Source organism: Monodelphis domestica, chromosome 4 (genome assembly GCF_027887165.1).
Source record: "Monodelphis domestica isolate mMonDom1 chromosome 4, mMonDom1.pri, whole genome shotgun sequence".
Classification (NCBI taxonomy): domain Eukaryota; kingdom Metazoa; phylum Chordata; class Mammalia; order Didelphimorphia; family Didelphidae; genus Monodelphis; species Monodelphis domestica.
The window spans coordinates 317778751-317794204 of NC_077230.1; the positions used below are offsets into that span (position 1 = coordinate 317778751).

The window sequence follows — 15454 nt, forward strand, 5'->3', positions numbered from 1 at the left end:
TTATTTGATGAGTTTCCAATTTTAAAAATACATATTCAATCCATTAATCCTCTGAATTGCATTATGATATGTAAAGGATGTATTAACATTTCTTCATTTTTTACAATATTGATGTACCCCAATAAATGTTAAAAGTTCCAAGCGATGCTAAGAAATGTGTATTCATGCAGTATTCCCAGTTTGAAGATGCCATGAAATTTTTAGCTCTAATTTTCCAGTAGTTGGTCTAATTCTATATTTTCCCTTTTGTTTATCTTTTTGTTGTCATTCACTCATTCATATTTAACTTTTTGTGACCCTAAGGACCATAGCACACCAACATTTTTCATAGGATTTTCTTGGCAAAGTACTGGAGTGGTTTGCCATTTCCTTCTGCCAGTAGATTAAGTCAAACAGAGGTTAAGTGACTTGCCCAGGGTCATACAGTAAGTGTCTGAGGCTAGATTTGAACACAGGGCTTCCTGACTCCAGGCCCAGCAGAGTATCCACTTAGCCATCAATCAGCCCTACATTTATATTCCTGTTAGATTTGTCTAAAACTGAAAGAGGGAAATTCAAGTCTCTTGCTCTCACTGTACTACTGTGTATATCTCCTTTTAATTTCATTTAATTAATTAATTCATTTATTTTGTTTTGTGAATTTCAGATACTAATTCACTTTCAGGATAAAAGCTTAACAATGATATTGGTTTATTTTTCATGGTTCCTTCCAATATAATGAAGTTTCCTTGTTTATCTCTTTTTTTGTTTAACTTTTGTTTGACAGAATAATTGTAACTCTCACTTTTTTGCTTGCATTCCTCTAATAAATGATAAATTTTGTTCCAGCCTTTCATTATTATTTCATTTGTCTTTGCTTTTTAGATGTTTCTTAAAAGCAACAGCTTATGATGTTTTATTTTTTATATAATCTGCCCTCTCATATTTAATCAATTCACATTTAAAATCAGGAGAATTAAGTTTATATTTTCCTCCATTTGCCTTTATTTTCTTCTAAGTAGAATTTGTTGTTGTTTCTCTTTCTTTTTAAAGATAGTACTTTGTCTCTAGTTATTCTTGTTTAATCTACTTTAAATCAACCTTATTCTCCTAGGGACCTTCCCCTTGCTTTCAAGCCCCACCTCTCCTGTTTGTCACCCCTTTCCATAGTATTGGAGTTTTAATATATCAATTCCCTTTTCTTTCTTCCTTTTACTTGTTTTCCTAATTCTTTCTCTTTTTTCCCCACTCAGTTAAGGTAAAATCCCCCTTTTCCCACCTTTGACTCTTGTTGATTAGTTGTTTTTTTTTAACATTTTGTACATCTTTTCCTGAAAACACTTTTCCCTTATTATTTTTGATCAATCCTCTCCCTTTTCTGTGTATTCTAAACTTTTACTTTTTTAACTTATTGTCCTTATCATTTATTTATTCCTTCTTTAATCACTCTGTTCCTCATGGAATTAGGAGCATAGGTCTTCAGAGTGCCCCATTTTAATTCTGCTTCTAAAGAATTTTTGTTATTTCCTTGTGGATCTTGTCCCTCCTTTTTTGTTGTTGTTGTTGGGTCTCAGTCTTAGAAGTACCAATTTGTATAGGCAATATAGTATCTAAATGTTGCTTCATAAATGAAATTTCCTGGAGGTTGCAAGAATATAAAAATTTAGGGTTTTTATACTAATATGCTAATATGAAACGTAATATTGTAGTCACTGATTTAAAAATATTATAGCTTAAGTCAAAATGACTTTTACTAGCTTTATTTACAATGAGGTAGAAAGAGCGAAAGTGGAAAAAATTTAAGAAGAGGGTAGAGAAATATTTAGCCTATCACGCTAAGTACTGCTCCAGTGTCTGGCTCAGCACCAGCAGGGCTCTATAATCTTCAGTCAGAGGACCCAGTGGTGTCTTCAGCAAGGGTTCCATCAATGCAGCCTCCTCCAGGAAAGGAAGGCCTCTCCTGACCCAATCTCTCCAGAAGCCTGAAAAGGTAGGCCAGCTACTCACCCAGCAAGCCAACGCAGGATTCAGGGAAAGAGTCTCCTTATTTAGTCCAGCTGACCATCACAAAGTCTCCCAAAGGAGAAGACAAAAGGCCAAGTACCAACAGGGCGAAGTCCCTTGGACAGGAAGTTCAAGACTTTTTATAGTCTTTTTTCCATGCCACTTCCTGTCCCTTCCTCCACTTTATAGGAACCAATCACAGTCTTTCTATTTACCTAGCACTGCCCAAGGGGGTTGGCAATAGCCTTTGGAGGAGTCAGCTTACTCTAGTAAGTGACTAGTGAATTCTCTTGCGTAGTGTTAAGCAGGAGTGCTTAAGTTTTTGATTGATTAATTTAAAAATTGCTGATTGATAGACAAAGTTTGATTCATTCTTCATAATCCCCTCTGTGATTTTTTCGGAGACTAGTCTCCCCAATGAATCATTTAACATAATCTATACAAATCTTTTAGCTACAAGGTACAGAAAGAAAGAAATGTATAAATAGCTTTATAGCTATTGATGGAATTTGTTTTTCTTGTTTATGCACATGTTATAAAATTATTTTTCATTTCTTTGTTTCAGTGGGATAGAAGAGAGAAAACTTATTCCTATTATTTTGTTAAAGAGAGATGTGAGAGATATGAAATGTTGCATGCACTCTCAGATGGAGTCACTGTATCATTAGTTTTATTTAACAGTTTTACTTTGTTACAAGAGACTTCTCACAAAATGGAAATAACCTGTAAATATTTTTAAAATAAGAAGAAAATATCAATAAAACTAAAAAGAGAGAGTTAATGGAGAAGAAACATATCCCATCATTCATAGATCACAAGTATTAAGAGCATTCTTCTCTGTCCACTTTCTATTTAGTTGTTAAATTGGTGAAGGGGGTAAAGAAAAAAGTATAAGAGGAATTTGTGAAGAGGAATACATAATTAGTGGAAATCCATATGATATCCCAGAGTCAAGTTCCACTTAAATTACAGAGTGTATATATTTATATATATATATATATGTATATATATATATATGTCTAGGGCATTTTAAAAAGTAAAACATTTTCTTAAAAGGGATACCTCACCAACACACCGAGACTGCTTCCATAAGCATTGCTGTAAAAGGCAATCAATCTGTGAGTTGGAAGCAACCATAATAGCAATCTAATTCAATATACATATATTTTTCCTGATATTGTGCCTCAATTGACTTTTTGCAGCTTCAACCCATTTTCCCCTGGGGGGTCTGCCTTCTGTGAGGGCCAAAGAGAAGTCTAATCTCTCTTCCACAAGAGAGATCTTTAAGTATCCAGAGATACTGGTCATGTTCCTGTTGAGTCTTCTGTTCCTCAGACTAATCATCTCTCTTATATCCTCCTCCCCAACCTACCCCCAAGCCCCAACTTGTATGTCCAGCCATTCATTTCCCAGTTCCTTCAAGAGTCATCCTGCTCTTGTTACATGTCAAGTGGCTGCTAACCAAAACATCATGACATTTGTACATGAATACCCATTCCCCCTCAGATGTATTCTCAATACACTGAAATTCCAAGCCAATTATTCCTTGGCTCCATCTCCGCCCACTGCTCCCCACCTCCTTTCTCTTCAACGAAAATACACATACCGGACAAATCTCTTAAAAATGAAGCCATGTTTATAGCTCTTAGAGACTATAAAATGCACATGTTTGGGTATCTTTATAAATTTGAAACAGCCAAATTGATATGGGGCAGAGAAGGGTCAAATTTTTTTTGGTTGATTTTTCTGGTTTGGGGGGATGTTGGAGATGTTTTTTTTTTTTTAACTGTGAGTTGAAACTTAGTTCACCACAGCTTTTACCCTGGAACGGAGTGCTTAGAGATGCATTGTACATACCTGGAACCAGGCATATATCATGGAGAGGTTGACATAACCCCAGGGAAAACAATGCAAAATGGGCCATTGTAGGGGGGTATTTAAACAACTGAAATTTTACAATGAGCTTTTTTCCAAGGCTGACATTTTGAACTTTGAGGTAATGAGCTATGCAGTGTGGATTTTTTTTTCTTTTGAAAAGACTAAAAAAAGGTCTGGAAATCCCACTTCCCTACTTTCCCATTTTATTCTAGTCAACAAATGCCCTTAAGGAGCTGTGTTTTCCCATGAATGGGGTAACAGGCAGCTGACACTCCCGACATGCTTTCAAGCTTTATGGGAGAATCAGGTCAGCAGAGCCTATGTATTTTAGGGAAACAGTCACATGGTGGGATTGCCTCATTCCTAAAGAAGCTTCCAGAATAGACTAAAAGTGCTGAGTACAGTATGCAATCCCATTCCACAATGCAGTCTCTGATAAGTTTGTTAGTTTTAAAATGTCCTGCCCATCTCGCCTCCCTCTTCCCACCCTCGATAGGTTGATTTTATAGAAGACTGTGGCTGAAGTAGCAAAGGATGTAGCCAGGCTTCCTAGTGAGTCCTTGCCTTATTCCTCTGTCGTCTTGGTGCTGCCATCTAGAGAGAAAGGGAAAAGTGAGTTGTGTTCTTCTAAAAGAGTGGTTTCCCTTGACAGCTGAGGGTTCAGTTCTGAGGCTAAATCTTTTCAGTAAGCCATATGGATTCCTTCCTGGGATGTACAGTTGAGTTTACTCCCTCCTAGAAGACAGGGGTCTGTGAATCTGAAAGGAAGACTTCTGTTTCTCTTTTTTTTTAATACCCGTGACACTATTATATGGTTGGAAACAGCAAAGTGGTGCAGCAGACAGAGGCCTGGACTTGGTGTCAGAAAGATCTGAATTCAAATTCTGATTTTTAGTGATATGAAGCTGTGCAAGTCACTCAAGATTTTTCAGTCTGTTTTATTACCTGTAAAATGGATAGGATAATAGTACTTACTTTCATTACACCATGAGCAAAAAATAGGTTTTCTTTCTGTCTCTCTTTTTCTTGCCTTTCTTTTATACAATACTAGTACACAGTGGCACAGAGGTGTTTAATAAATCCTTGTTGAATTGACAACTTCATAGGACTATTGTGAGGATCAAATGAAGTAATGTATGTAAAGCACTTTGTAAATGTTAAAGTCTGACATAAATGCTAGCTATTATAGACTTCAAGATATTGAAGAGTTGGTCAGATGCGAGGACGGGAGGGGGAAGGGAGGAAGGAAGGTAGAAAGGGAGGAAGGAAGGGAGTGAGGAAGGAAGGGAGAAAGGGATGGAGGAAGGGAGAGAAGGGAGGGAGGAAGAGAGAGAGGAAGGAAGGGAAGGAGGTAGGAAGGGAGGGAGGAAGGAAGGGAATGTGAAGATTGGACTGGGACTCTATGGACCTCAGAGAATTGAGGAGAGTAGCAGTCTGTTTATAAGAGCCATACAAAAAGATGTGAGGAAGACAGTAAATCAGTGGAAGACATACAGATAGAAATTGAAATGTTAAAAAGAAAACTGAAAAATTATGGAGAGACCATACCCCCTTTTCAGGAATCCACAGATAAATCAATAACATGCCTTTACTGTGAAAAAAGAGTCCATGTTATGATGGTCTGTAAGAACTGGTTATGGGAAAAAAGAAATAATAACAACTTTAGAAATAATAACTATAGAAATGACTATAATAATGATCATAGAAATCACAACTTTAGAAGTGATAGAAATAACTATAATGACTATAGGAATCAAAATTTTAGAAATAAAAATTGGGAAAATGATAACTCAAACCAACTAACTCCACAAGAGTATAACTTAAGTGGAACTCGTCCAAAAAATACTCAGGGTGCTACTACCCCTCCACATGGGGCAGAAGGTGGTTCCCCTTAGACTCTATTGTTTTTGTTGATATTAACCCTTTTCAGTTTTGTCTTTCCTCCAAATAGTAGCAAAGAAGAAATGGATTTTTTAAATACAGTACCTCTGTGACTGATTATACCTTCTGTTGATAATGAATAATTGACTATATTGATTGTATTTAACTATTGATTATGATAAGATTTCCTTATCGATGGATCTGTACTATTTTATTGTACTTTATTTGTGCCATATATTTTTTTTCTCTCATTTTTGCATTTGAAGCACTTGTAATTGTATTGAAAAGATTTTCTTTTAACTGTTTTTGATTTTTGCAATAAGCTAATATATCCATTTGCTTAGCATAAAAATGCATACCCAAAAGCTTTAGACTATGGAAACCTGTCATTTATTGATAAATATTATGGGACTGTGATTTATGATTGTATCTGATTCTAGGAAATGGGATAAAAAAAGGAGCACAGACTTTATTTACATGGTGCCATAGAAGCATAGATTTAATCTGAAAAGTGCCAAAAAAGCATACAGGTCAAAAAGAAACTAATCCATGTGGGATTGATGAACTTCTATGCCAATATGAAAAGACTTGAACCTAGTGTGAGACTCAAGATTGAGGCGCTTGACACATGTTAAGACGCAAGATTCCTTGAACCACACTCCTTGTAAAATACTTTCTATGAAAGTACCTAACAATTGGCTAGTCTGGCTCCCCTATCCCTGAGAAATGATGAAATGATCAGACCAGGGAATGACACTTCCCTTTTTAAACAAAAACCTAGTTTGTTTGTTTTTTCCTCTCTTATAGTATGGCAACTTCCTGTAGTCCTGACTTATAATAGGTAAATACAAAATTACTGCAATTTTTTCCCCTATAGAGTTGTAGGACAGAAATTTACTTTAATTGCACTGTAATAACAAGGGCCTGTTCTGAATTTATTCTTTTTTAATTCAGAAATTTTATATACAGTTTTTGATATTTTGATTCTGATTTTGACTTTTCTATTTCTCTCAAAAGCTTAATTTTTTCCTCTTTTTCTTTTATGTTTTTGTTTTTTTTCTTTTGATAATTGACTCATACACCCATAATTCAACCACTTTGAGTTGATCCAGGTGTTAATAAACACCCTCTTCAGGGGGGATTGTATTGTATTTTTATTTTTAAAAATCCAAAATTTAAAATTGTGTTTGAAAATAATTTCAGGAAAAGAAGTTTGATAACTCCTTGAATCCAGAGAATGAATTCTTTGAAGAAAGATGCTTGCAGAAACCTGCATTACATTAAGAAGATACAGAATGAACTTTTGGGTGCAACCAATTGAATAGAAGGGTATTGAACATTTATTGTAAATGTACACTTTTATGCCAAAAGGGACTGCCCCCTAATTTGGCTTTTTGTCAATGCACCTAGAAAAACATTGGTTTTGCTTTCTCTCTTTTCTATTTATCTCTAACTATTTTAATTTCCTCTTAGAAAGTGAAATATTGTATATATCTGTAGTTAGAAGTTTTTAGGGCTACAAGATGATTCTGTTAAGTGATCAATGGGGAGTCTAGTTTCCCAGTGATCACTGGGGGGATTGTGAAGATTGGATTTAGCTCTCCCCTGATTGTAACAATGAAGGTACTTAAATCTTCCTTTACTGTGAAGATTAAATTGTAATCCCCTGTCTATTTTTAGATTTTAATCCCCCCAATTTTAAAGTAGATCTACCAATTTTAACCACAAAAATGTATGAACTAAATACAAAAAGGAGTGAACTAACCACAAAAAGGTATGAACACCCATTTCATACATTGAGTGGGAGGTCTGTGACCCACATGTGAAAGAGTGGGCAGTCCTAGAGAGCAGTGTTGTCTGTGACTGGTAGATGTAAAATTTAGGGGAGGTGACATAAGAGAAAAAGGTCTTTAAATAGTGGAAATAGAGACACACAGGGAGATCATTCGATCAGTCACTCAGACTTGGGTGAAGACAGTCACTTGGAGCTGGAGGGAAGACAGACACTTGAGGAGAGACTGGAAGACAGACACTCAGACTTTGAGTGTTTCAGAGGAAGCCAGATCTCTCTCTCTCTCTCTCTCTCTCTCTCTCTCTCTCTCTCTCTCTCTCTCTCTCTCTCTCTCTCTCTCTCTCTCTCTCTCTCTCTCTCTCTCTCTCTCTCTCTCTCTCTCTCTCTCTCTCTCTCCTTTTCTCTCTCTCCTTCTCTCTCTCTCTCTCTCCTTTTCTCTCTCTCTCTCTCTCTCTCTCTCTCTCTCTCTCTCTCTCTCTCTCTCTCTCCTTTTATCTCTTCTTTAATATCTTTCCTCTATTGTAAAAATAAACTTACATAATTCTATTTATTTGAATAATTCATTTTGGGATTCAGTAATTAAGTCCCTGGTGACCACCAATTAAATATTCAGTCCAACCATAAAATTTAACAGAAGGAAGGAAGGGAGAAAGGGAGGAGGAAGGGAGAAAGGGAGGATGGGAGGGCGGGAGGGAGGAAGGCCAATAGCTACTCTCTCCTCTTCTCCCCATCTTATCTTCTTGGTGAACCAATTCAATTCTCCACTGTTCTTACTATCTTGAATCCCTAGCCGTCTTTCTATACCACTGATTTTGCCAAGCCACACTTTAGCCTTGGGTTAATTCCACATCTGTGACTATAATCATACCTGACTATTTTTCATTCCTACACACACACTGCAGAATGAAGATGAAGAAAATCATATAACTCTTCTGAATGAAGATGAAGAAAATCATACAACTCCTCTGATTGAAGATGAAGAAAATCATACAACTCTTCTGATTGGGCCCCTATAAATTTAAGTTATACAACCTCAACTGGGCCCTCACTGTTGCTAGACTTACTAAACCTAGTCAGGCTACTACAGGTTACTTAGGTTACTATACCTCTCTCATCTACTTACTATCCCACTTTCCACAGTGGCTCTTCCAAATCTTTTCAACCCTCCTCAGATTTCCTATGGTTTCCCCTATCTCTACCCTCTCTGCTGAAAACCTTGCCTTGTATTTTACAGAAAACAAAAACAAAACTGAAGCCATTCAATTGTGTGAATCTCCCCTTCTCTCTTCCTCATTGCCTGTTACTCAGATGTCTTCTGCCCCTATCCCCTCCTAGGCTTCTGTTTCACATGATGGAATGGTGTTACTTATTACCAAGGTCAACCCCTTCTAATGGTTCAAGTGTTCCTATTCCATCCCATTTCCTCCAGAAGACTGCTACCCTATCCTCTACTTTCTTTCACTGATTTCAATTTCTCTATGTCTATTGGTTCATTTCCTACTGCCCACAAATATGCCTATCTTCCCTGTCCCCAAAATACTCTCATCTGATCCCTCCATCCCTAATAACTATCATCCTATATTTTTTTCTGCACTTGTTTTCTACAATAGGTGCCTCCACTTTCTCTCTTCTCACTCTGTTCTGAATCCTTTTCATTGTGACTTCTGACTTCATCATTCCACTAAGAGCTCTCTCCAAAGTTATCAGTGCTTTTAGGTGCCAAATCAAATGGCCTTTTTTCAATTCTCCTTCTCTTTAACCTATCTCTATTGTAGTCTCTGACTGTTGATCATTCTCTCCCCCTTGATATTCTTTTCTCTCTGGGTTTTCAAGACACCAATCTTTCCTGGTTCTCTTCCCTGCTCCTTCTCTGTCTGCTTAGCTGGATCCTCTTCCAGATCTCACCTTCTAAACTGTAAGGGGTAAATTTAGGGTTTAGACTGAATATATTACTTAGTGGTCGCCAGAGATTGGAATTCTAAATCCCAATGAAATACTCAAGTTAGAATGGAATTTTATGGCGATTTACAATAGAAGAAAGAAATTAAGAAGGAGAAAGAGGGAAAGGGGGAAAGATCTACTCCAGCCTGGCCTGAACCAGGGGGAGTTCAGAGGCCTCTCAGTCAAGGGGCCTTCCCAGAAGATTAAATCCAGCTAGGAGGCCTCCTCCAAGATGAAGGACCTCCTTGGAGGCTGGAACCTTTTGAAGGGTCAAGGGAAAGGGAAGTCAGCCTTAACACTCATCATGAGGTCGCCTAAAGGAAGCAGTCTCAGGGCCCACACTTCAGAGCTCCTCCAAGTCAAGTTTTACCACCCAAGTTCGCAAAAGCTCCTCTCACAAGAAGTGACGCAAAATATAAAGGCAGTTCTTTATATCACTTCCTGTGTCTCACATGTACCAATGGTGGCTTAAACTTGGCTTGGGACAGCCCAGGGGGTCAGTCAGTTGTCTCTGATTTGTCACTTGCTAGCACATGCAGGTCACAGACCATCCTCCTCCACACTTAATCCTTAAGTGGGGATGTATACATTCCTGGTTGCTAAAATTCTAAAGACTAAGCAGGGTGGAGTAAATCTAAAATTCACAAAACACAGGTGTCATTAAGGACTCTGTCCAGGACTTACTTCTCCTTTCCCTGTATATTACTTCACTTGGAGATCTTATTAGCTCCCATGAATTTCATTCCTATTTCTATGTTAATAATTCTCAAAAAATACCTGTTTTGCCTCATTCTCTATATGGACATCCAAACTTGCATCTGCAACTGCCTTTCAGACATCTTGAATTGGATGTCCAATAGACATTTTAAACTCAGTATGTCCAAAACACAACTCATTGTTTTTCTCCATGGACCTGCCTGTATCCCTAACCACCTCACCTCACTACCTTCCCAGTTACTGCAGAGAGTGACACCAACCTTTAGTCCCCCAGGCTTACAATCTGGGTGTCATCCTGGGCTCCTCACTATCTCTACCATCCCCACCACCCCCATATTTATCCATTTGTTGCCAATGCCTGTGATTACTGCAATAGCCTGTTGGTGGGTCTTTCCCTATTTCAGTCCATTCTCCATTCAGGCACTAAGTGATTTTCCTAAAGCATAGGGTCTGATCACATTACCCTCTTATTCAATAAACTCCAGTGGCTTCCTCTTGCTTCCAGAAGCAAATACAAAATGCTGTTTGGCATTGAAAGTCCCCTCCTACCTTTCCAGTCTTCTAACACCCCCCGCCATTTACTCTTCAATCCAATGGCATTTGTTTCACAAACATGACACTTAGCTCTGGGTATTTTCTCCAGCTGATTCCCATGCCTGGAATGCTCTCCCTCCTCCACTCCTAACACTGACCACCTTGGCTTCCTTTAAGTCCCAACTAAAAGTCCACTTTAGACATAAAGTTTCCCCCAACCCTGTTAATTACAGTGCCTTCCCTCTGTTAATTATTTCTTATTTATCCTTTATAAAGTTTTATTTGTATGCATTTGTTTGAATATAGTCTCCCCCATTAGATAGTCTTGGGGGCAGGAACTGTTTCTGCCTCTTTTTGTATTACCCGCCCTTAGCACAGTACCTGGAACATAGTAATAAAAGTTAATATCAAATATAAATATATGATATATAAATAGAAAATAAATATTAATAAAATTAATAAATGTGTAGTGGTTGATTGATGCAGCAACCCTAGGAGATAGGTGTTATTGTTTTACCATTTTACAATTGAAGTAACTGAGGCAAGTGACTTTTACAGAGTCATAAAGCTCATCTGAGGCTGGACTGATCTTCCTGACTTAAGGTCCAGCACTCTATCCTATCCATTGCACCACCTTGCTGCCTCATCAGGTTAATTTCCATCTAGTAAGAAAAAGAAATTTAGAACAAAAATACTGAGTTTATCCATATTTAAGGAAAGCATTGGCCATTTGGGAAGATCTTAAATTAGAGACACAAACATAAATGTTACTAGATTGCAAATAGCTTCTTATTCAGCATGAAGTTAACATAAAGAGAATATTCTCATTACTATTCTGGATCTCCCAGGTGATCAAAATCAAAGACACCTTACAAAATAAGAATGGACATTTCTTATTGTCATCAGTGCTTCAAAGGCTTTTGGGAGCAATGAATTTGTGACTTTTGAATTACTGAGCAGATTACTTTCATAAAAATTGTCACCGAAATATTTGTTTCAGGATAGAACTTTGCAAGATTCCTTTGTAAACCCACTTGTTCTTTCTTTTCTAAAAGAAGTAGGTAGAAAATAAACACCAACTAACGTTGTTCCTCAGTTCCATGAAAACCTGATATTGTCTGTGAGAGGCAGTGCACTTCCTAGAAACAAACAATGTTATTGGTGTTACGGATGCTCAAGGAGTGGAACAACTTCCCTCTGGTCAGTGAATGGAGTAGTGAAGTCAGTCTTACATCCCTCAAGCCCTCAGCTTTCTTTGGTTGGGTCCTGTTAATCACCAACTAACACTAGAGGAAGTCAAGAAGCCTACCACAGATGCACTCAATCTAACCTCAACTGGCTTCTTAATGCTGCTTCAAATTCATTTATCCCTCTTTTTCTACCAACTTCCCAGAGTGCTTGTCCAAAGCTTTACTCTCTCCTCAAGTCCCTAACTCCAACTCTCCCCATTACCATCTGAATCAGTAAATCAATCAATAAACATTTAAGTGCCTTCCAGTTGTTCAGTCATTTTTCAATCATGTTTGACTCTTCTGACCCTTTTTAGGGTTTTCTTGGCAAAGATACTGGAGTGGTTGACCATTTCCTTCTCCAGCTCCAGCTCTCAGATGAGGAAACTGAGGTAGACAGGGTGAAGTCACCTGCCCAGGATCACATAGCTAAAAGGCAGAAGAGCAGTAAGGGCTAGGCAATTGGGGTTAGGTAACCTACCCAAGGTCACACAGCTAGGAAGTGTCTGAGACTACATTTGAACCCAGGACTTTCCATCTCCAGGCCTGGTTCTCAATCCACTGAATCACCTGGCTATCCCCTCTCTCATTCTTCACTTCTATGAACATTTCTGCTATACTTCATACTGTTATTCTGTCATCCCTTGGTTTGCACCACACCAATCCATCCTGACTTCATTTCTCAAGATACCTATTATTTGTGTGCCTTCAAGGCAGTTAGGTGACATGGTGCACAGAGCATTGGACCTGCGATCAGTAAGACCCGAATTCAGATCTGGATTTAGATTCTAGCTATGTGACCCAGAGTAAGTCATTTAACCTGTCTGCCTCAGTTTCTTCAACTATAGGACAGAGATAATAATAGGACCTATTTCTCAAGATTGTAGTGAGGATGAAATGAGATATTTGAAAAGATATATGCTTAGTACAACATATAAGAGGTGCTTAATAAATGTTTTTTTTTCTTTTGTGGTTTTCTAAGTATAGGCATATCCTAAGATTCTGCCCTCAGTCTTCTACACTTGCTAAACTTTCTCCCTTAGCAATCTTATATACCAAATATTTGACTATCTTCTCTAAGCAGATAATCTGTAAATATCCATCTCCAGCTCAGATTGGTCCTCCAAGCTCCCATCCTGCACTTAAAAAGGTCTACTACGTATCAGTAGGATACAGTGTCAGTACTTGGGAGATCGCTCTCTCTTCCCTTTCCTTCTCTTCCCCTCTCCCCTCATCTTTCTCCTCTCCCCTTTCATCCTCCTTTCTCCCAAATAAATCTCAAAGTGAGCCAATTCCTTCTAATTTCCTGATCTCTACTGGATGTACCATCAACTCTTAAGTCACTCAAATCTGAGCATTTAGGGACATCTTTACTTTTCCCCTCTTGCCCTCACCTTTCAAATCTAATCAATTCCCAAATCCTGCCAGCTTTAATTCTATAAAAACCCTTCTATCCTTCTTCTCAGCCCTTCTGATGCTACCCCTTGTTCATGGCCTTGTTACATTTCTTCTGGGCCATTTAATAGCTTCTTTGCTGTTTGTTTTTTTTTTCCTGCCACCGATCTAACCATTTCAAGTTATCTTTCACACTGAGATCAAAGGAATTCCTTATGGAAAGGTCTATAGAATATGTATAATGGAAAAGAGTAAGGTATGATCATATTCATTTTCTGCCCAAAGGTTTTAATGATTCTTGTTTCTAGGATAAAACTTATTTTATTCTATATTTAATCTAAAATTTATCGGTTTACATTTTAGTCTGAATATATGAATTTCAAGCCCTTCCACAATCTGGCCTCAACCTACCTTTCCAGCCATTGTTTATACTACTCCTCAGTTTCATGATCATAGCTTTCTAGCCAAACCCTAAAACTAGCTGTCCCCAGGTGCATTTAGACACAAGCAGTTCACTATACTGAAAACGACTACCCTTTCATCATCATCCACTGAATTTAAGTTTCATTCATTCAGAGGAATCCTGACATTCCAACTCTGAAATGCTGTCATTTCTTTCTTTCTGGCATGTACAGCACTACACTATATAATATATATATCCACTATACATCCAGGTGGTCCATCTTAGGGTAGTGTCTCTGGACAAGACATTTAACCTCTTTAATCTGTTTTGAGGACCCCAGTAACTTACCCTGGTAAAATAAAGAAGGAAAAGGGGAAAAAATCAGTTTTAGGCACTCTTCACCCACCTGTATAAAAACCTAGAGCTATATGAAAATTACTCAAGAGATCAAAAATACAGACAGACATGAATATAGACAATTGAGTATTATCCATTAAAGGGGTCAGGGAAGACTCCTCATAGGAGCAGAACTCTAGTCAAGACCTTAAGGAAATTAGGAATTTTCAAAGGAAAAGGTGTGGAGGAGGTACATTAGAGTCATGGAGGACAATCTTTGAGAAGACACAGAGAACGAAGATTAAATTCAAGAAACAACATCTGGCCACAGTACCTAGAACAAAGAGTTTACCAAGGAGAATAATACAAATTTCACTAAGAAAGATAAGCTGATGCCATATTGTGAAGGGCCTTAAATGTAAAATTTCACATTTCCTTTAATTAAAAAAAATATTATTCTGAGAATGGGTTCACAGCCTACTCCAAGCTGCCAAATGTCGAAGAGGATTTGTAAGGTATGCACGTAAGAGAGAATTTACATGCATGCAAGACCGAAAGCTGAGGACAGAAGCTGTCAGTCACGTGACAATTCCATTTTTGGAATGTGACCAGGAGTGGCAGTTTGAAGCCAAGCCAACAGTAGAACTGGTGAACTTCTGAACTGGGCTGAGAGGCTGAACTTATAGTCTTTTGGTGTGGTTGATGGTGGCTGCTGAACTTGAAGAACTAATTGTGTCTTTGGACTTGAATTAATTAACCTGGCTAGTGTGGCTGACGATGGTGGCTGAACCTGAAGAGCTAATTATATCTTTGAGACTTGAGTTTAAAGGAAGAATAAAGAAGAAAGACAATTGTCCTCATAGCTTTCTGACTGTCTCTGATAGTGACTGATTACCATTACCCCAATATCCTTCTAACCCTTATTTTAGAGAATTGGGAAAACCCCATATCTCTTATCTTATCCTCCATCCTTTCCTGTCTTCCCCAATAAACCCTTACTTAAGTTAAAGAAGATTAAGAACTACTTCATTGAAAGCATCATAGTTCATCCTGAGTTATTTAGAAGGTGGCTGACTAAAAGGGGGGAGGGGAAGGGAGGCAGGAAGAGAGGGAGGAAATGGGAGGTGAAGGGAGGAGGGTAGGCAAAACCCTGATCCATTAGTCATCCAGTGATAATCAATATAGACCCTCTGGAATCTATCTATTAAACAAAGGAATCTAAGAAATACAAAAAGGTTAAAAATCCCTTATGGAAAGATGGCTGACCTTGTGTAAAGAAGGAGAAGAAATAGGGAGGAGGGAAAAGGGGGCTGGGAGAGAATGAAGGGATTGTTTCTATCCTCCTTTACTTATGGGGGGGGGGGT

At 38.0% G+C, this 15454-nt stretch overlaps 1 protein-coding gene across 1 annotated transcript in view; it reads right to left on the reverse strand.

Annotated features, from left to right (window-relative positions):
- Positions 1 to 2629: 2629 nt before the first annotated feature.
- RNASEH2B (ribonuclease H2 subunit B) overlaps positions 2630 to 15454 on the reverse strand; it is a 97192-nt gene continuing 84367 nt past the window's right edge. Inside the window, exon 10 of the mRNA XM_016421930.2 lies at positions 2630 to 4455. Coding sequence (XP_016277416.1) covers positions 4411 to 4455 — 45 coding nt within the window. The 3' untranslated portion in view covers positions 2630 to 4410. The remainder of the gene's footprint in view (positions 4456 to 15454) is intronic.